At 34.4% G+C, this 22,841-nt stretch overlaps 1 protein-coding gene and 1 long non-coding RNA gene across 2 annotated transcripts in view; both read left to right on the plus strand.

Moving 5' to 3' along the window:
• Window positions 1–14,233, plus strand: part of LOC149803338 (phosphomannomutase 2-like) — a 31,680-nt gene extending 17,447 nt beyond the window's left edge. The window contains exons 5-7 of the mRNA XM_089953037.1: window positions 1,594–1,693; window positions 5,693–5,884; window positions 9,935–14,233. Of these exons, the coding sequence (XP_089809163.1) occupies window positions 1,594–1,693; window positions 5,693–5,884; window positions 9,935–10,042 (400 nt within the window). The 3' untranslated portion in view covers window positions 10,043–14,233. The remainder of the gene's footprint in view (window positions 1–1,593; window positions 1,694–5,692; window positions 5,885–9,934) is intronic.
• Window positions 14,234–17,092: 2,859 nt separating this feature from the next.
• On the plus strand, window positions 17,093–18,713 carry LOC149803339 (uncharacterized). The gene is made up of 2 exons (XR_016420202.1): window positions 17,093–17,136; window positions 17,175–18,713. It is a non-coding gene; the product is annotated as an uncharacterized LOC149803339 (long non-coding RNA).
• The last annotated feature ends 4,128 nt before the right edge of the window (window positions 18,714–22,841 follow it).

The following is a 22,841-nucleotide window of genomic DNA, read 5'->3' on the forward strand; positions in this document are numbered from 1 at the left end:
TCAAAATTAATTTATGGTGACCCAACAAAAACCATGTCCAGATATATATGGTAGTTGTATTTGCATTTAACATTAGGTACTTTGTTAAAAGATGTTGAAAGTAATATATATTCTACATCAGTTGCTGCATTCAGCTGAAACTTTGGATCAGTTATATTATTTGTCTAAAGTATGTGTAGGTGTACACCCAACATTAAGTGGGCACATGATATTATGATGTTGTCCATTCATCTATATTTCATTTAGTTTTGCACAGTAACTTGTATTTTCCACAGAGTACCAGTGCCAAGCTCTGTGAATAGCTTACACTTGGAGTAGACCGCTCTGGTGGCCTAGCGGTTAGAGCATCCCCCTTGGGTGCAGGAGGTCGCGGGTTTGCTCTCTGGCCGAGTCATACCAAAGACTTAGAAAAATAGTACTAACAGCTGCTTCACTAGGCACTCAGCATTAAGAGGTTAGTGTTAGGACTGCTCAGCCTAGTGTCAGGATAATGTGACTGGGTGAGACATCATGCTACATGTCTGCAGTATGATACCCTGTTGTTAAACATTACTAACTGCCCCATTGCAGACATAGCGATATGACTGAAAAATTGTTAAAGCTCCGTTAAAAATCCTAATTACATGCACACACATATGGTGTAAGAAAGAACCCTACCAGTTTTGGGATTCAAAGGTCAGGAAAACTACTTGAAAGAAGGAAAGTGGTTTCTGCACAATAACTTTGGTTCTACATCACAGAACTGGACCAAATTTTGTTGATAGCTTGCACTTGGAAAAAGGTAGAAGGCAATTGATTTTCAGTTGAAAAGGTTACAGGTTAAGGTAACTGTGGTTCAAAAATGACAAATTGTTCCTGCACAAATCTTCTATTCCAGACCATGTGTCTTCACCAGAGTCTGTGAATGACTTAATACTTTGGGTAAGAGAGAAACCTATAGATTTTGAGGTCAAAAGTCAAGGTCACTGGGACTGCATAAGAAAATGTTCTTTTGCATAACATTATTAAGCAATGTTCTAGACTTTACCATGAGGAAAGTTTGTTGAGGGCTTTCACTGAAAGTATGGAAGAAGCCTGTTGATATTGTGGTCAGGATTGTTGTGACTTGAAGAAAAATGACTTTTGCAGAATAATGTTTTTGACCAAACTTTGTGTATGGCTTGAACTTAAGGAAATAAAGAAACCTATGGATTTATTGATCGTAAAGTTAACAAGTCACTGCTATGGTAAGTCTAAAAAGAAATAATGGTTTGTGCATGGTACATTTTGTTAAAGGCCACATACATTGACTGAAGGTCCAAGTCATAGAGACCATTTAATCAAAAATCTTCTGTGCCAGTCATGCCGTACTAGAGCTGACATAGAGGACTATTCAGCAGGGGACAAGTGTATATAGTGCCATTCATGGTATTTTACCATTATATGCCTGGATGTCTGCAAAATGCTATGCTATCTTAACAATATTCACAAAATGATTTGTTCCATTGTGCACTTGCTTTTGAAGATAATTTTTTAAATATATTTACCAGGTTATTATTGAAAATCATGTGATAACACAACTCTGATTCAAGCTTCTTGTTTTCCTGTTTTCAGAGGTACTTTTATAGAATTTCGTAGTAGCATGATTAATGTATGTCCCGTTGGAAGAAGCTGCAGTCAAGAAGAGAGGCTTCAGTTTGCAGAATATGATGAGGTAACTTGTCTGTAGATTAGAGTGTAGTCCATTATACAGAGTGTGATCAGGTAACTTGTCTGTAGATCAGAGTATAGTTCATTATACAGAATATGATCAGGTAACTTGTCTGTAGATCAGTGTAGCCCATTATACAGAATATGATCAGGTAACTTGTCTGTAGATCAGAGTGTAGCCCATTATACAGAATATGATCATGTAACTTGTCTGTAGATCAGAGTGTAGCCCATTATACAGAATATGATCAGGTAACTTGTCTATAGATCAGAGTATAGTTCATTATACAGAATATGATCAGGTAACTTGTCTGTAGATCAGAGGCTAGCCCATTATACAGAATATGATCAGGTAACTTGTCTGTAGATCAGAGTGTAGCCCATTATACAGAATATGATCAGATAACTTGTCTGTAGATCAGAGTATAGTTCATTATACAGAATATGATCAGGTAACTTGTCTGTAGATCAGAGTGTAGCCCATTATACAGAATATGATCATGTAACTTGTCTGTAGATCATATTGTAGCCCATTATACAGAATATGATCATGTAACTTGTCTGTAGATCAGAGTATAGCCCATTATACAGAATATGATCAGGTAACTTGTCTGTAGATCAGAGTATAGTTCATTATACAGAATATGATCAGGTAACTTGTCTGTAGATCAGAGTATAGCCCATTATACAGAATATGATCAGGTAACATGTCTGTAGATCAGAGTTTAGCCCATTATACATAATATGATCAGGTAACTTGTCTGTAGATCAGAGTGTAGCCCATTATACAGAATATGATCAGGTAACTTGTCTGTAGATCAGAGTGTAGCCCATTATACAGAATATGATCAGATAACTTGTCTGTAGATCAGTGTAGCCCATTATACAGAATATGATCAGGTAACTTGTCTGTGGATCAGAGTGTAGCCCATTATACAGAATATGATCAGGTAACTTGTCTGTAGATCAGTGTATTCCATTGCACAGAATATGATCAGGTAACTTGTCTGTAGATCAGAGTGTATTCCATTGTACAGAATATGATCAGGTAACTTGTCTGTGGATCAGAGTGTATTCCATTGCACAGAATATGATCAGGTAACTTGTCTAGATCAGAGTGTATTCCGTTGCACAGAATAAGATCAGGTAACTTGTCTGTAGATCAGAGTGTAGCCCATTATACAGAATATGATCATGTAACTTGTCTGTAGATCAGAGTGTAGCCCATTATACAGAATATGATCAGGTAACTTGTCTAGATCAGAGTGTATTCCATGACACAGAATATGATCAGGTAACTTGTCTGTATATCAGAGTGTAGCCCATTATACAGAATATGATCAGGTAACTTGTCTGTAGATCAGAGTGTATTCCATTGTACAGAATATGATCAGGTAACTTGTCTGTAGATCAGAGTGTATTCCATGACACAGAATATGATCAGGTAACTTGTCTGTATATCAGAGTGTAGCCCATTATACAGAATATGATCAGGTAACTTGTCTGTAGATCAGAGTGTATTCCATGACACAGAATATGATCAGGTAACTTGTCTGTAGATCAGAGTGTAGCCCATTATACAGAATATGATCAGATAACTTGTCTGTAGATCAGAGTGTAGCCCATTATACAGGATCATTTAACTTGTCTGTAGATCAGAGCGTAGCCCATTATACAGGATATGATCATGTAACTTGTCTGTAGATCAGAGTGTTGCCCATTATACAGAGATGGTGTGCAAAATCTGTTCTGATAATTGAGTTCTTTCTAAACTAAAATCAGCTGTCAATCAACAGTGACATGACATCCATTTCAATGGCCTGCTGACCAGTCAAATTAACCAGCTCAACTTGCATATAACACCAGTCTTCAATCAGTTTCAGAATGAGCAAGATCCATGCATATTAATAAGGTAATTTTGCGTATTGGTTGAGTTTGTGACTAGTCTGGAGGCTGAGTTTGTGACTAGCCTGGAGGCAGAGTTTGTGACTAGCCTGGAGGCTGTGTTTATGATCTGATATTGGACAATTTCAGTAATATGCAAGACCTATGCATGTTAATGAGGTAGTCTTGCTTCAGATTAGCTGAGCTTGTTACCACTCTAGAAGTCATACATTTGATGCATTTTGGATCAGATTTGGAATAAAGGCACGAATCTTCATGACCTCGAACAATATTAAAAGGGAACAGGATCCGTGCATATTAAAGAGGTAATCTTGAAGCCATCTTTACAAGCTGACTTGCATCAAACTTCAAACAGAGGCAATGTTAATGAGATGCTTTGCATCAAAGTCACTGAGCTTGTTAGCTTTATAGATCTAGAGACTATGTTTCTGTAAAACTTGGTAAATGGTTTATTGTCATCAGGATCTTGGATGACTTTGATTATGAGCAAGAGACTGTATATTAATTATGCCATTATCATTAGAACAAAGTGTTACCTGGGTATAGTAAAATAATTACAATCAAGATAATATAACAAGTTTAGGAGATAGTTTACTTAGATTGTATTCCTGCAATACTAAAAACACCTACTTTGTGAATTAGTCAACTATTAAATTATTTAAGCAGAGTGAGCAAGATTATGCTCACTTGGGCCTCTTGTTTGATAGTGATGGACATTGTGGATCAATTTCATTTCTTCATCAGTGGAAGGTGCTTATGACCTGCATGGCCTCGGAACATAACCTGACGGGATTTGTTATATACGAAATGTTTTAGACATCAGTGTGCCTTTCTTTATTTGGAGAATTAATTTTATTATGCTATTTTTGACAGAGGTATTAATTTGGTATAAATCAGTTAGTTTTAGACCTTTGCATCGAAGTTACAAGTTACAGTTCAGTAATAGCTTCAGTATATTCTGATACATTTTAATATCTTATTGTCTAAATTTTACAGATGTGCTGGTTAAGGCATTTTGTTCTTTCCACTTCATTTTGATATGCCCACCTTAAATCAGGTAAATTATGTTATGCCATTGTTCATCCATGCATCTCACCATCATTTCGGTATCATTTACTTGTCTAGCTCATAACTTTGTAATGGCTGGATTAGTTTTTATGAAGTGTTGCCATGACTGGACATAGCTTAACCCCTTTACCTCAAGATCAAGTTCACAGCAAGGGAAAATGTAATTCTGTGACTTGTATCCTTGTTCAGAGTATAACATTTGACCCAGTGAGGATATTTCAATACAGCAGTGACTAGTTATATATAGATTGTGTGTAACATGTCATGTTCATGTTAAGGTCATGGTGAATGGAAATATAATTATGTGACTTGTTTGCTTGTCTAGATGACAACTTTTGAACCAATGAAGATATTTTAATGAAATTAGATGTCTTGTATAGATGGTTTGTTGCATGCCATAGCCATACCATCTGTCTCAAGGTGAAGGTCACAGCAACAGAAAATGTAACTCTATTTGTGCTATAACTTTTGCACCAGTGAACTCAGTTCAGTTTGAACCAGTTCTGTATCATGATTAGACAGTGTGTCACATACCAAAGCCATACCGTCAGGCTCAAGATGAAGGTCATGGCAAGGGAAAGTATTTATCAGTTACCTTTTATCATTGTATGGGTATGGTTTTGTAACTGATAAAGATATTTTAATGACATTTTAGCTTTTGACTAAATGATGTCTCACATATTCATTCATGCCCTCTGTCTCAAGGTCAAGGTTACAACAAGGAATAATTTGAGTTTGTGCCCTATTTTCTTATCCAGGCTGTCACTTTTAACCCTTACAAATATTTGAATGAAACTTTACCCAAATCCACACCTTATCATTCAGTAGCCAAGTCCCCTGCTCAAAGATCAAGGTCATAAGTAGGGAAAATGTTGTTTCCAGGACTCTTATTGGCAGAGTTCTGACGCTCTTGTGTTTGAATACATGATCCTTTTGTTACATTGTGACTATTTTAGTTTTATGTCAAAAATTGTTCTATTTAATGGATCTTGTCCTTAAAGTACTGCATAACTTTTTCATTTTTCAATAGGAGCATGGAATACGAAAGAAATTTGTAGAAGATTTATATGCCAACTTCCCTGATGGCGGGTTGAAGTTTGCTATAGGAGGACAGATTAGTATAGATATCTTTCCTGTAGGATGGGACAAAACCTACTGCCTCAATTTCATAGAGAGAGATAACTTTAAAACCATTCACTTCTTTGGAGACAAAACAGAAAAGGTAATCTTTTTGGTAGTGTTGCATTCATTTTTCAGGCAGATTATTCACTCTTTACATCACAAGTGTGTGTGCATGTGTTTGTGTGTGTAAACAATATCCAATAACTCTTGATAATAATGCTGATTTTGGCCACTGCAAAAATCACCAAACATGAAACAGAAGAACCAAATTTCAAAGGATAACTAATGTTCCTGTGCAGAAGTTGAAAGTACATCAAGAAAACAAAGTTTAAAATGTTTTATTGTGGAAACTATCATGATTTTAAAGCTATTGATTTAATGTAAAATATACCAGGATAATTTCCATCCACACCAGGTCTTTTCAGTGTTTGATAATAAAGTCTGAATTCAGTTCCGAAAGGTACCCTATATACTCACTTATAAGTCATGATCAACTGTAAACAACATAGATGCTGATCTACTGTTGCATGTTGCATGGACATATCAGGGTCTGTTTTGTTTGTTAAACTAATTGCTCCTGGCAAAATGTATTGATCCAAATCTGCTGGTGCAGTGTCAGATCTGGGTCTATGCAGGTTGCAGTTGGACCCAACTTATCAGCGAGTACATATGGCATTAAAGTAATTAGGCAGTACACAAATCTACAACATTTTCAGTTTGAAAGAACATTAATCTGACAGCAAATATTTGACCCTTTATAAATTTTATCCTTGTTGTTCTCTTGTTTGATATGTGACCCGATACTTTAAAGATTTGCATTTAGGTCTGATGCTTGAAATTTTTAAAGAGAAACTTGAATTTAGGATAATGCTTTTGTTAAAATTGCAATCACTTTATATATAAAAATTCACTAGAGTTATATGACAGCTGTGCTTTAAACTGGAAATTTACAGAAGTAAATGGAGGTGTATCCAGCCATAAATGACCATAACTCTATAAAATGGTGATATGAAATGCTGGTTATCAAACTTATGCAAACGTTAAAACAATTTAGAGCTGCATATACAATTTATTTGAAAACATGGGTGGTCTTGGGCAAAGAATGAAGTGGGAATAAAGTGGTAGATTCACTACTCTAATTAATGGTATTGTAGCCTTACAGCTAGTCCCACTGAAATAGAAGCTTAAACACAAAACTCATCTGAGATCTCATTCATATAAAAATGCACACATAAATTTGGTTGAAATCCAACTATCATAGGCTCATTTAACTGCAGAAATTAAAGTGTAGGTGGACATTTTACCAGGAGCCATAACTCATGTCAGTGATTGTTTGGAATGCTGGAAATTTAATCATTCCATATCTCATCAGCAGTGTTTCATTCGGGTTTGGGAAGAAAAGGGTCATTGGTGTGATGATATTGGCCCAGCCTCACAGTACAATGAGATATCACTTACACTGTTTATTTTAACTGCTATTTGCATGAAAAACAAAATAAATTTACTTTTTTAAGTCTCCTATTTCATATATCTGACCAAACTCGTGCAGAAAAAGTCAAACTCTTCAATTTTATGCTCCTTCTACGATATAGTCATTCATAATCTTTGCAAAATTTTAGCTTATAAGCAATTTATCTAAGGTATGTCAATGTTTTTCTTGCATATTTATCCACTTTACAGTCTATGTGAAATACTGAGATTAAGAAAAGAACTATCCATTGTCTCACATCTACACTTAGTGAAACTTTGCTGCTTTTGCAAGTGGAAATGGTGCTATGTCAGATAATATGCTGTGACTGGAAACACACAACATATGAAAATCGCAGAGTGTGCCAATTTTGATTTTATTTAAAAAATTTTATAAAATGGGTGGAAGTCACCTCATTATGTTCATTGAGCTTATTTCGTATTTTTATTAAGGCTGATACAGTTTGGTAGATGCTGAGCTTATTCTCGGAAAGAAATATTGTGGGAATATACAGAGTATACAGATGTTTTTGGAGATTCCCTATTTCCCAGACTTACTGATAATAAATTACTTTATGATTACTCATCAAATATATGTATGTGTAATACATATTTTAAAAGTATGATTGATTTCTTCAAAATTTGAAGTGTTTTATTTTATCGAGAAAAAAATTAATAAAGATACTGCCAGTTTTACAAACCCAGCATGCTTGTTTGTCATTCCATTTTAGAAACCCAGCATACTTGTTCATCGTTCGTTCTACAAATCCAGCATGTTTGTTGGTCATCAGTTATACAAACCCAGCATATTTATTTGTCATTCAGTTTTACAAACCCAGCAAATTTTCTTGTCATTCAATTTTCAGACATGAATTTTCTCTGTTTTAAATCGGAATTCCACTTTTCTCCTGACTTGAATCCGATTTTTATTGATGTAGTCCCTTTTTTTATTATTATGTCTGATCGGGGTTTTTTCCAGCTTTTTAAACAGTCTGTTCAGTCCCATTCCGCAACGACCCTTGTAACGTATTCGCTCCATATATTAGTTAGCCCATCACTCTCATAAAGAGTATTCTGATTGGTCAAAAGTTTAAATTCATCCAATGAATCTTCATGTAAATGAAACTGATGGCAATGGAAAGAAGATGCGTGCTTACAAAAAATGTCATCCCGAGTTGTTGAGAGAGACCGTGACATGAGAAGTTTAGATAAAGGTTTTAAAAATGTATGGGAATGGCTGGAGTGAAAAGTCGATGGAAATTTAGTTGGTCAGTTTATAAGAAAACTGAACGCTCGAGGACTGGCATTTTGTGACCTCTGCAATAAAGATATAAATTATGGAAGTTGTGGTTGGAAGAGTTTGGAATAGGTGTAGCCCTATGTCAGAATATGTGCACTGCATGTCGCCAACACAAGCTGGAGCTTGAAAAGAAAAAGACTGTCATTGAGAAGGAAAAGAAACGATTGCACATTGAGCCAACAAAATCATTGGTGACAAAAACCAAGGCTAAAGAAATCTTTGATAAAGCCACAAAAAGAGCTCGACTGGCATATCAACAGGTTTTGTCCAGTGGACAAAAAGACAAGTGAATATATGGGATTATTTGTATATAGGTGATGTACTTGGGTGTTTATTTTACAGATTTGTTATGAAAAGAGAGAAGTGTAATATGTTGGCAGCAAAAAATGACTAATTATTGACTTAATTACGATGTGAACACTGACATGCACATGAAATAACTTAAGCACCAATAGTAATGGAGAACAAATTCATGTGACAATAAATATTGTGAAATTATTCAAGTTGAAAATTTTTGGTAAGTTTGATAGTTTTTCAAATGATTATTTTGTTATATATTATGATCATAAGTTGCACCAGGAGCAGCTTTTCATGAGTGTAAAATGCATTTTTGGCCAGGGGCCTTCGGCCACCTGGACCCCCTGATCGGGGGCGCTGCCCCTCGAAACCCCATTGGGGGAGGACCCCCAAACCCCCCTTTCAGATTTTCAGCTTTTTTATGGAAACCCAGCTTATTTGTTTCTCATTCAGTTCTACAAACCCAGCATGTTGTTTGTTGTTCAATTTTATAAACCCAACATGTTTGTTCATCATTCAGTTCTACAAATGCAACATGTTTGTTTGTAATTCAGTTCTACAAACCCATCTTGTGTGTTTATCATTCAGTTTTTGAAACCCAGCATGTGTTTGTTTGTAATTCAACTTTTACAAACCCAGCATGTTTGTTGTTCAATTTTACAAACCCAGCATGTTTGTTCATCATTCAGTTCTGTAGGAATGTAAAAATTATTTCAAGTTCTAAAGATGTATTTCTGAGAATATGTAATCATGCCATAACTACAAGGTAATTTTCATTACAGCAAATTTTTGACTGATTAAATTACAATTGCATGTAATCAGGAAATTATTTAATAACCAACTATTTGTGAGTTTTTACAAACCAGTAATCAGTTGTTGAGCATAGTTTTACAGATAGCTATTACCCAGTGTCTGTTGATAGTCTGATTATATTGTCATCATTAAAACTTTATGGGCCGGTGGCCAAAAGTGCTGAATAAAGCATATTATTATTGATATATGTTTTTAAAATACATGGTTTCAATCTTATGCTCATCATTCTCATCATAGGCTGATATATGTTAACTATTTCTTCTCTTTTTGTAGGGTGGCAATGATCATGAAATCTTTGAAGATCACAGAACTATAGGTCACACAGTCACAAGTCCACAAGACACAATGAAACAGCTAACAGAACTTTTCTTTAAAGATTAATGTTCATGTTCTTTGTAAACACAATGGCTTTCTCAAGGGATGCATGTCTGTGAAATCCATAATTCTTTAGGATTGTAAACACACTGGCTTTCTCAAGGGATGCATGTCTGTGAAATCCATAATTCTTTAGGATTGTAAACACACTGGCTTTCTCAAGGGATGCATGTCTGTGAAATCCTTAATTCTTTAGGAACCAGTGTTAATCATGTCAGTGTCTTTCGGGGGACCAAAAAAATCAACACAAACATGTTATTTTATTCAGTTAAATTCCATTTAATGGAGCCTATCATATGTGTTTTATAATCATGAAGGCATTCTTTCATTACATGCATATTGTTATTCTGTTGACATACCTGCAATATTTCGGGGCTGCAGACAGGGATTCGGCAAAATGTTGAGATTTTTTTAAAGGTTTTCTTTACTGTAAATTGTTGCAAAATATCAGTGAATTGTTATATAGGTTTACTTTTGGGGACTGTCTATTTTGCACAAATCCAGCAATTGTATGTTCTGGATGAACACCATCAGCATACAGATGCACAACAAATCTAGTTGAAATCCAACAGTCTTTGAGAAATTTGCTTCATATAATTGTTTAGAAGTTAGGTCCAAGCGCAAACTGCATAGATCCAGGTCTACCATCATATAATGTGTCAGCAGATTGAGGGGTGTCTGTCTGTATTTTGGAAGTAATCAGTAGAATAAACAATGTAAACCCAGATATTTCAGTGCATTATACAGTGGTGGCAGATAAGGATCTATGTTGTTTACATTTGGGTCAGATTTGCACTGAAAAACATTTGCAGTGTTTGGTCCTAACTTGGCAGGTGATCACAAGTCTTTAGTCAGTTAACTTTCCATACATTGGAAATATTGTGAAAGGAAAATGGTAATGTAATTTCTTTTTCTGTGAGAAGGGACAGTTGTAATATTGTGAGATTATTGAGAATTTATTGAGATTTTACATCATTTTAGGTGAAATCACAGGTATGTACTTACCAGAGGAAAGACATAATCTGATTAGAATTTAATTACACTGTCCAAAATAAATGTCTGACCTTATTGTTAGGAAAAAGCATTTATATTCACTATTCCCAATAAATGATTGAAACTGTCCAGAGGTTGTTCACTTTGTATTGAGAAGTACTTGTTTTATTGAATGTCTGAGCTTTTTGCTTATAAAGCATTCTATGAGTATGCCATTCAAGGCCTCATTTATTCTGATTATAGTTGTCTGGTGCTTTTAATATAATGTTTTTGTTTGTAAACGTTTATTTAAATAACAGGGATGACAGGTTAGGAAAACTTATGCACAATTGTTATTTTGGCATTTATACAAGTCTTTTCATAAAAACAAAACGGATAGAGAGATAGGCTAAATGAAAACACATGTCTATTGCATGATCTTTTTGTAAATTAATTTTTACACCAAATTCTGATTTTTAAAATGTCCCCCCCCCCAATATTTTTTGATTCATGATGGCTGCACCTCCTTTAAAGGGAACAAAAATAATGCAGAAATTCTGTGAGGGATACACTACAGTCATATTGTAAAAATCTGTCAGCTTTTATGCCAATATTTAGTGTGTTAATTGAGTTAACACTAAATATGGTAGCTTCCATTAATAATGCATGTTCTTTGGTATCACTGTATTTGAGGTATTTGGTAATTTTCTGTATAGTGCCACCTATCATGTGCTTATCTTATAAACACTTGATGACCAAAAGTTACTACATCACCATGTTTATTTCGGGAACATGTTGGAACTGCTAGCAAATACACTATTTTAAAAAGGCACCCATGAATTTTACTTTTTCATAACGTGGCCTTACCCCATGTTCGCATATAAAATCTATATCTTCTTAGAATCAATATTACTGTAACGAATTTGTTAACCAGTTTATCATATGATACTGTCCAATCATTTTACATAACAGTCGGATCAAATGATTACTATGTTTGGCAAAAAAGCAAGAGATCAAATCTTTGGTAGTAAATAAGAGTCAAATTTATGAAGGTTGTGAATGTTGTTGTTTCTTGTGGTGTTGACTTGAAAACTTTGTTGTACACGATTTATTGCTTTTCACGGTAGCACCTGGTTTTCTTTAAACAGTCTCAAATCAACATGTACTTTCATGCTCATGTTGGTGTGCCCATTCTCATTGATAATCCTGGCATCTCACCCACCCCCTTCACAAGTGTTTTCTTATGAATTATATTAATTCTCTCAAAGCGGTTTGTTCTCTCAAAATGGTTTGTTGGAGGATACAGGTGACAGAATGTGAGCCATTCAAGTAGTAATTTTCAAACTGATTTACAACTGGAAATATATGTTAATATAGAGCAAATAACACCAAATAGACATGTATAATATTTTGAAGGTCATTGTCTTTATTGACTTATTTACTAATGGCTATCTTTAAGACCCATGATACAATAGGACTTCAGTATATCAGCATGTAAGATTAAAATTTGAAAATGATTTTTATAGTATGACTGAAGCATACATTTTTTCACATGAAGTAAATAGCATAAGACAGTTAAGATGTCAATTCCTTTGTAAAGTTTTTGTACATATATGGTCACAAACACTGATCCTGAATTTTTTCTCCAAATCCTGATTATTTTTTCCTTTGGCTTCCTGATTTTCATTCCACTTAAGTTGTCAGGTCTGTGGGTGTTTTGGTTAAGGTGGTGTGAACAAAATGCTAGTGAAACATATCATCATAATTTTACTACTGGCCAGTTTATGTAACGGCAAGGATTATGATAATCCCATGCTCAAAGAAATTAATCATTACTGTATTAGAACATTAATTGTAATCTTATGGATGTAAAGTTTCTCAAAGTTTTGGATAGTATCAGGGAATATCTTGTCAGAGACAAAAAATTTGGAATTCAAGACAACCATTCCATTTTTGGAATTTGTGATATAACAAAGCACATTATAGCATGGTTCACCTGTATTAAACCATAAATTTTGAATATACTAATGTATTTTCATATTCAGCAACTGAACATAATCCTGTATTTAAGTTACTGCCTCCAAAATATGTCTACATATGCCTATTCATTGACATTGTTCTAAATCTTACCCTTCTGTAACCCACCTTCCTCTGCAGATTGGCCACATTGGTTCTTCTTTAATTGAACATTGTTGTACAGATATAAACCAGCCATAAAGTTTTGGTCCTTTAAATGTCCGCTTTAATAGCAGTGATACATATTATCCACTATTATTGTATTGTGGTATCTCTCCGTCACTAGGCTCCAAGAAAGTCCAGGTTCCTCCAATTTCTGAATATATTCACCAACCAAAAAACTCCATATTTTTGTTTCTTTTTTTCTCCATTTGAGACTGTTTTTCTGACTGGTCAAATTTAGTTGGGGAGATAGATTTTCCTCTCTCAAAGAATTTAAATTCCATAGAAGTCTTGAAATTATTTCAGAGATCTGGTGTGTAGAAGACATTACTTGAAACTGCAACAAAATGCACAAATAAATAATGAAACCATGAAAAATTTCTGTATGCATGGTTAACTTCTGATATACAATGTCTTGATGTTTTGTTACTTTCTTTCCCACCCAGAAGATATCCAGGAAAAAATATTTAGTTTTTATAAAAAAAAAAGCCTGAAATGATTCTGCCAGAAATTTTAACCAGAAAAAGGAAAATATCTGCATTAAAAATCATTTTTCTGACTTGAAGCAGGAAAATTCCATCCTTGTAAAAAAAAACTAAATTGAAATTTGTAATTTATGTTTGTATGAAAGACCACTTAGGGCTGTTCAGTAAACACACATGGGACCCAGGGAAGGCATTTTTATTGTGGGTTATTCACCCATAAATGCAGTTTAGAATTTTCTTTTCTTTTTAATATGAACTCTGTGCAATCAAAGTACCCAGACTTGTATTTTTTTTAAACTGCCTTCCCTGGGAACCATGTATGTTTAAATGGAACAGCCCTGACAGAGTACACATTGAATTAATGTTTTGAGCTATATGTAATTTTAATGCATAGTTAATTTGTGCATCAAACTGTCATTCATTCCATTATACATATTTCTATAATTGGTATATTTTCTCTAAAGGGGTTTTAGCCTTGTTATACACAAATAAAGGTAGGAATAGAATGGATTGTTGTAAATATGCATCACTTTTAAGATAAAATAAAGATTTCTTTTTTATATATTGCATATTTCTTTTTTCTTTCTTTTTTTAAAGTTCATTCCTTTCCTTTTATTGGTGAAATACTTTTTATGCTCTTAATTTTTTGGTTCAGATTAAAGACCAGAATAGCTTATGTTATGGCCCTGGATCTTTTGTCTCTTAGCAGTTGTTTGGTTATTGCTACTTCCATGCTATCTTGAGCACAGGGGTTCGTTACAAAGAAAATTTGGAGTATCCATCCTTGAATCAAGGGATTGGGGTTCTAACCTGTAACAATATAGTGTGTCGAGCTGTTTTAAAAATTGAACTATTCTTGATTACGACTGGCTTAAGTTGGAAATTAACAGACGCAATTAGGATAAACTAGCAGTCTTGGAACTACCGAGGGGTGCGGACTGGTGTCTTCCCTTGTGTTACATGTCCAGAAAAGGTAAAAATCAGACTTGATCTGGGTCATTTTGATGCATGCTTTAAGCCCCATAACAAATCCATCCTTAACAGTTTAGTAAAGCACTTTTTCGTCGATACAACCTTGGCAGATGCTGAACATGGTAATCACTTTGATATCCCTTCACACCCTAGGTTAACATTAATGTTTAAGTTGTTTACTTTCATACCCTCATCAAACTTGGAATGTAGGTTGTTGGTGGGGGTGGGGAAAGAGGCTCAACATGTAGGCCATGTGAAACAGCTCTATCCTCAGATAACTTTAAGTGGAAATTTTTATCAGATTTCAACATATTACATGAAGTTTCTTTTGATTGTTTTGCTGAAAGATCAAAGGCCAAGTTTATAAATAGATGTTAAGTTCATGCTTGCTGCACATCTTGAAGGCAAAATATTCAAACTGCAGAGGATACAGTTTTGTAGCCCAGTCAAAGATTCAAATTCAATAATAATTTTTCAGTTAAGCGGCATTCTAATTAATCTGATTCCATTTGAACACTGCCAAAATTACAAAATGTGGAAAATCAGAAACTTTAAACATACACATATATACAAAAGTCATGCAATTTTTGTTGAGCTCATGGTAATTGAAAAGCAAGACAATCACTTTTGCAACAGCAAAAGCTGTCATTAGGATATTGATTGAAGACAATTCATTCTGTGACACACTTTCATGCCCCTTTGATCTTGAGGTCAAGGCCACAGCCACAAAAGCTGTACCTACAAATATTGGTTTATGTTTTTAATTTTTATTTTTATAAAAACCTTGTGATTCTGTTCCCCTCGCAGTGATCATTATTAAGCAAAGGGGATTCATTTGGCAACTCAAGTGCCCCTTGGAAGTCAGGTTACAGACATGGAAGATTTATGTTAAGGATTAGGTTAAAGATTTTCGTTTGATTTCCTAATCCCCTTGAAGGTATCTGGGAGGTACCGTTTTGAAGGAAAACAATTTATTCTGCAACAGACCTACTGACCCTTTTAACTTTGGGACCAGTGTTACAAGGTTTACAACAATGTCTTGCTCAATTTTTTCAGATTCAAGCTGGGATACACTGGCAAAGATCCCTTTGTTCACCTTTTTTTCCACAAGCCTGTTTTCAGGCAGACATTAGAATTCAGCAAACCACATTTGATCCAAACAATATGCAACAGACCAACCGATCTAATTTTTGATTTATTTCATGAACCTCCTTATTTTGGAGGTGTACCATGTTATTAAAATGATCAACAAGAACAAAGCTCCTCCTCCTACATTTTAATATTTGTAGTCTTGTAATTTGATTTAAGTAATTGGCTTCAGCCAGAATCCTTCCTTTTGTTTTGGCTAAAACTAAGTGGAGAGCATTCAAAGTCAGCTAGGCAAAAGTGTAATGCATTTTCTTCCTTTATATTGTTTGCCAAAGCCGTTTACAACAAAAATATTTAAACTGTTCATGTTTCATGCAGAATAAACTCCAGGAAGTATGTGCTGTGTAATAACACTAAATGTGAATTAAACATACTTGCCTCAAATGCAGAAAAAATGAAGGAAAATTGCAAAGTGATGGGAAAAAAAGAATTTTCAATATTCTTTTAACTGGCACAATAATCTAAGAACGTAAAGATTATCAATATATGTTTATTAATATACCTACTAAATTTCCTTTGCACTTGCTCTGTAACAATGGATATTTGTACAGATGGTTAGAACTAAATCAAGATGCCCCTAATGCTCTTGAAGTAGGGATATAAATAAAGATGAACAATATGAATTTCATGCCATAATTTATTAGCTATTTTACAATACCAGTATTCTAACTCACAGACATACTTCTTTTTACATTCACTGAATGATACAAATTTGGATATGTGAGATACATGCATAAAATCATTATCACAAATGAACAAACGCAAGTCTTGTGCTGGGACAACATTGATACCTTTGCATCTGTCATGACTAATATTAATTTTGGGACAAAACTGACTACATGTGTCAAAACAGTATTAATAGTTTATGTGACCGACATAATCCATGTCATCTCAAGTCGACGTTATGCAGAATTGTTCTTTGTCTACATGGGGTGTTATTCAGAAACTGTGCCATAGCTGACTGCATCAGTGATACCTACCTCCTCATATTGGCCTGCTGAACTTTGTTTTAAACTTAAGGAAGGACTGAATATCAAACTCCACTTCTCAATAATTAAATTGAATTGCAGTGAAAATAAACTATCAAACGTTTTGGCTTTTACATATTTTTTAAAAATATTTATTTATTTTTTTAGATTAAGAAACCAAGTAAACACAGAACAGCACAGTATACATAAATAGCATTTCTTCCTGCTCTTAAAAAAAATCAGAATATAGGGCACTTTAAGGTTGTAAGAAACTTTGGTTCCTTTGCCTTGCTTGCCTGATTTCAATGACTATGGATAATGGGGATTTAAGTAGAGAACATGTTGAGAAACAAAGTTGTTAGAATGGGTATTCAAGGTCTAATCAGTATAAATCTGTTAGAATGGGTATTCAAGGTCTAATCAGTATAAATCTGTTAGAATGGGTATTCAAGGTCTAATCAGTATAAATCTGTTAGAATGGGTATTCAAGGTCTAATCAGTATAAGTCTGCAAACCAAATTTGGTTGAAATCCAACAATCCTTGATAAAGTAATGTTTCAGAAACTAAAATATGGATGACAGGCAATCAGGAGCCTAAATTCATTTAAATGGAATGCTGGAAAATAAGGTTTCACAAGCATAAACCTGCAAGCCATATTTGCTTGAATCTAACAATTCTTGGTAAAAAGTTCATGCTGTTTAAACCAAAGAAGAGAGAGAAAGAGATACTAGGATTTATTTTTGTGGTTTAAGAAGAGTTCACATTTTCATCTGTACTTAAATTCACAGACTGGAATGTGACCTAATTTATTTACAGAATGTACATGCCCTGCTGGTTCTGTAAGTTCATGGCTTGTAGCAATCAGGAATGAAGACACCAAAGAATTTTGAGTAAATCCTATAGATGTAATGGCACATGAAAAATCTGGTTCAAATCCAAAAATGATTAACAAAGTTGTTTTCGACTCCTACAACACAAGGATGATCAAGGATCCCATTAAACTGGTCAAATTTTATTTCATTTGTGCCATTTAATTTTAACTTCATATTTGTTAGTGGGCCAAGAGAACCAATTATAATGTGATTTCATGTCATTACTTTGCTGTTATGGTTTTAATTCATTATCAGGAAACAGCTTTGGTGGAAATAATCTTGGTATGAAGCCCACTCATTTGTAATGTGAACAGCCTTGCTGGAACTCATCTTGGTATAAAGCCCACTCATTTGTAACATGAACAGCCTTTGTGGAACTTATCTTGGTATAAAGCTCACTCACATGCAACATGAACAGCCTTGGTGGAACTTATCTTGGTATAAAGCTCACTCACATGCAACACGAACAGCCTTGGTGGAACTTATCTTGGTATAAAGCTCACTCACATGCAACATGAACAGCCTTGGTGGAATTTATCTTGGTATAAAGCTCATTCACTTGTAAGATGAACAGCCTTTGTGGAACTTGTCTTGGTATAAAGCTCACTCACTTGTAACATGAACAGCCTTGGTTGAACTTGTCTTGGTATAAAGCTCACTCACTTGTAACATGAATAGCCTTGGTGGAATTTATTTTGGTATAAAGCTCATTCACTTGTAAGATGAACAGCCTTTGTGGAACTTGTCTTGGTATAAAGCTCACTCACTTGTAACATGAACAGCCTTGGTGGAACTTGTCTTGGTATGAAGCTCACTCAATTGTAACATGAATAGCCTTGGTGGAATTTATCTTGGTATAAAGCTCATTCACTTGTAAGATGAACAGCCTTTGTGGAACTTGTCCTGGTATAAAGCTCACTCACTTGTAACATGAATAGCATTTTAAAGAGAGAGCACTGTAACAAACAAATCAATAGCATAACTGTGAAAATGTGCACACTTCAAGCTCTGCACATTTGTTTACCCTCCACTGATTCACAAGAAATGAAATGGACAATCAGAAGTCCAATAAATGTACAATGACGTAAATTCAAACTAATTAAAGCCCACTGGAAGGACATCACACAAATGCTGAAGTGGCCTGCATCAGAAAATTAAATTGGTTTCAGTCTATAGACAAAGCCTGCAACAGAAAATTAAACTGGTTTCCAATCTAAAGACAAGGGCCTGCATCAGAAAATTAAATTGGTTTCAATCTATCGACAAAGCGTGCAACAGAAAATTAAATTGGTTTCAGATCTATAGACAAGGGCCTCAGTGAATATCAGAAAACTTAAACACAGAAACATGGATGTTCACAAGAACTTTGCAATGAGAAATATGATAACAATGTCATGCCATCTGCTGAGGATCAACAATAAAAAAAAGTATCCTTATCAATGTATATGTAGTTGCATTTTTTCTAAACAAGTTCTATACAAAATACTAACTATAGTAGCTTCAGCAAGTAAATGGTGTAAAAGTGGCACTCACCACTCTCTAACAGATGGCAAATCTTTGCCTGTATCCTATGACCAGTTAGAAGATAGCAACCATTGGCAATGACCAGTTAGAAAAGATTGTGACCATTGGCAATGACCAGTTAGAAGACTGACCATTGGCAATGACCAGTTAGAAGATTGTAACCATTGGCAATGACCAGTTACAAGACTGTGACCATTGGCAATGACCAGTTAGAAGATTGCAACCATTGGCAATGACCAGTTACAAGACTGTGGCCATTGGCAATGACCAGTTAGAATATTGTGACCATTGGCAATGACCAGTTAGAATACTGTGACCATTGGCAATGACCAGTTAGAAGACAGTGACCATTGGCAATGACCAGTTAGAAGATTGCAACCATTGGCAATGACCAGTTAGAAGATTGCAACCATTGGCAATGACCAGTTAGAAGACTGTGACCATTGGTAATGACCAGTAAGAAGATTGTGACCACTGGCAATGACCAGTTGGAATATTGTTACCATTGGCAATATTACAACCATTCAACATTTCATACGATAATTAATGTTTAACACATAATAGTTCAGAGGTCTAAATAACACTTCATTAACAAACATTTCTTAAAAATCGGTGCATTTACATGTAAAAGAACAAGTTCTAGAAAATATTTATTTAAAAAAATGCATCTAAAACACATCTTTCTAAAATTACTTAAAATAACTTTGCTACGAGATATTGTAATATTATTACAAGAATATATACAGGTCGTCAGGATGGTAACTTGATCTGGGTGCTTGTATTGTGTCATTTTTGAGAGTATACAGACAGAATCTTGTAAGATCCAAAAGGTCAGGCGTGATCTGATGTCCTCCTACTGTCAAACAAGATGCTCTACTAACAATGAGTTATATACCATAAACAATTATGTTTGTGTTGTTCTTTTGCTTTGATTCCATGCACCTAATTACATTGCACATATTATAAACTCGTTTTTCTTTACATTGTCAATATAATGCAGTATTGATATTGCATAACATGTGTACCTAAAATTAGTATAGTCTATTAGGAACTACTTTGTAAACAAACCATACACACTCATGTAGTAGACTTTAGGTTTTAATGTATTAGAGTTGTTTGTGGATAACTAAAGCAACTGTTTCATCTATTTGTAAGTAGAGAGGATAAAGTGAACAATGTGGATGAGGTTACCAAGTCACAAATGAAACTTTCAAACAAGCAAATGAATGAACATGATATTCACAATGTCCACAACAAACATGAGAGATGCAGTACTGAAAATACCATTCTGATAATTAACAGTTATTTAGGAGAACTGTTCGTAATTTTCTGTTAATGGAATGGTTCAGACTATAACCAGTGCTCTCTGGGGTATATAAAAATAGCATAGAAAGCATACTGAGGGCAAAGGCTATCGCATGTCTATCAGAGATGTAATATTATATGAGTGAAAGTACTCAATTCGTGGGGAAAAAATGCAAACAACGGTTTTGGCAGAAAATTGAGGGCCTCAGAGCCAACACGAAAAGATGAGGAAGAATTTTTATTTCCACTGGCTGAATGGATTGTCACACACCAGCTGCTTTGCAATTTTCTGAATTAACTTTCTGACACAATGTTTTGGATTTAGGCTAGTGATAGATGCCGTACAGGTCATAACATAGCTGAGGTCCCTACAAAGAGCTTGCAAGTGACCAGGCATAAACATGTCTTCTTTAGCTGCTAATAAAAATGGCACAAAATATGCTTACATTTTTGCATCCTGAATTTCCTCAAAATCTACTTTCTTAGTTCTACAAATCTAATTTACATGAGCCATGTCATGGTTTCAAAGGCTTGACTACATATTTCAAAACTATACTGTAAATTCAACGTTCCAACTGCAATAAAGTTCTCCTCACTGCACTCAAAATGAAATAAACATGAAGTTCCATAGTATCTTTTTGATAATTACAATTGAACAAGTTAATATTTTTCACACTTTATTATTCCTAACATTCAATGACAACAGAAACAAACATGCAGCTGAGTTAAGACGTGTCCCTCCCTGCTCAAATTACATGTACTTCATGTGGAATTGACACAGCTAAATCCTGTCTATAACCAGTGGAACTGAGTAGAAACAACAAAAAGAACCCCAAATCCATTCATTCCAGACCAACTGGAAGAGCTGTTGCAATGCACATTCGATCACAATATGACTCTAAATTTCAATTTTAAGTAGACCAAAACAACAATTCATTTTGAAAGTGATGTCATGCTTGCTACTAAGTTCAAATCTCGCTGGCGGTGCTATGTGCGCATTAATATTGTTGTTGTGTATTGATGAATCTATGGTTATGTATATATTTTGGAATACATCATAAATTCAATTACTGTGTTATTTGTAGTGTCTTTTTCTCACAATTAAGTCTAAGTTAGAATATTAAAATGAGTATATAATAAAAAGGTTAATGCATTTATATGGGAAAATATGAACATGTTTTCTCAGATGAATACTGCACTCCCACAAATGCAGTAACCTATAATTATGTCTAAATAGAGTGTAACTGTAGTAGTGGCCCTTTAACAAGACCATCCAGAGATGATGTCATCCTTGACAGCAAGAATCACAGAATCTTAATCAGTGTGTCAAATACAGATCTGATACAAAATGTCAGATTAGTCTAAAGAAAAACAGCCGTTTTTTCATCAGCTCTGTAATGATGAGTGTATGATAATAAAAACCACATACTGTATCAAGTTGAATCTGATTGATGATTAACCATAAAAAATGGGGACATTAATTACAAGTGCCCTGCTCACAATTTTATTAGAGAAGTGATTCCAAAATTCATTTCATTTGTGACGTTGTACCAACGAAGAAAGTAAATATTACAAATTCCACACATATAATACTAGTGTTTCTAGTGTAAAAGGAAAATATGTATCCCTTGCACTAATAAATCCCACTGTATATCAACCTGTTTTTGTGGCTATTAAGTATGAAGTATGAAGGTTTCCCATTGTGATACTATCTTTAGGATATTGAATTTCCTAGAAAAAAGATAGTAATGGTTATTTTAGCTTTAAAAGCAAAGAAAATGTGTCACAATTTCATTCCATTAATAGACTCCCCCTATGTATTTCACCCAAATATAACATGCCAACATAAGTAGGTTTTATAGCATTTTAGAACCACTTTATACAGTTTGCATGTGCGATGGTGAATTTTATTGGGTTTGTTTAAATTGTGATATGAATGTTTGACAAATAAAGATAATGGGAAATCATCCTGACTGGTTGACATGCTGCCTCATCCAAATGGCTGGGGACTCCCTGTCTGTCTTGACTGGTTTACATCTTTTGATACTGGGGTAAATATTTGTTATTTATCCTTCACTGTAAGAACCTAAAATTCATGTCATGAAATTATCTCAGCATATGATTTATTGCAAAAGAATGAAGCTTTAAAACTAAAATTCCCCATTTTATCAGTTATAAAAAAAAAATCACTTCAGTACTTTGAAAATGTATTAAATTTAAAAATAAAAACAATCTATTTTGCCAGAAAATGTTGCATAAGTTTCAACTGAAAATTAAAAATGAATAAAAGAGGCAGGTATCTATTTAGGTTATGAAGAACAAATAATTTGGTCTAAAGCTGATAAATGCTTTTCAAACTAGTAAAAACAAACCTGTAAA

Source organism: Sinohyriopsis cumingii, chromosome 3 (assembly GCF_028554795.1).
Source record: "Sinohyriopsis cumingii isolate HCF-2022 chromosome 3, ASM2855479v2, whole genome shotgun sequence".
Classification (NCBI taxonomy): domain Eukaryota; kingdom Metazoa; phylum Mollusca; class Bivalvia; order Unionida; family Unionidae; genus Sinohyriopsis; species Sinohyriopsis cumingii.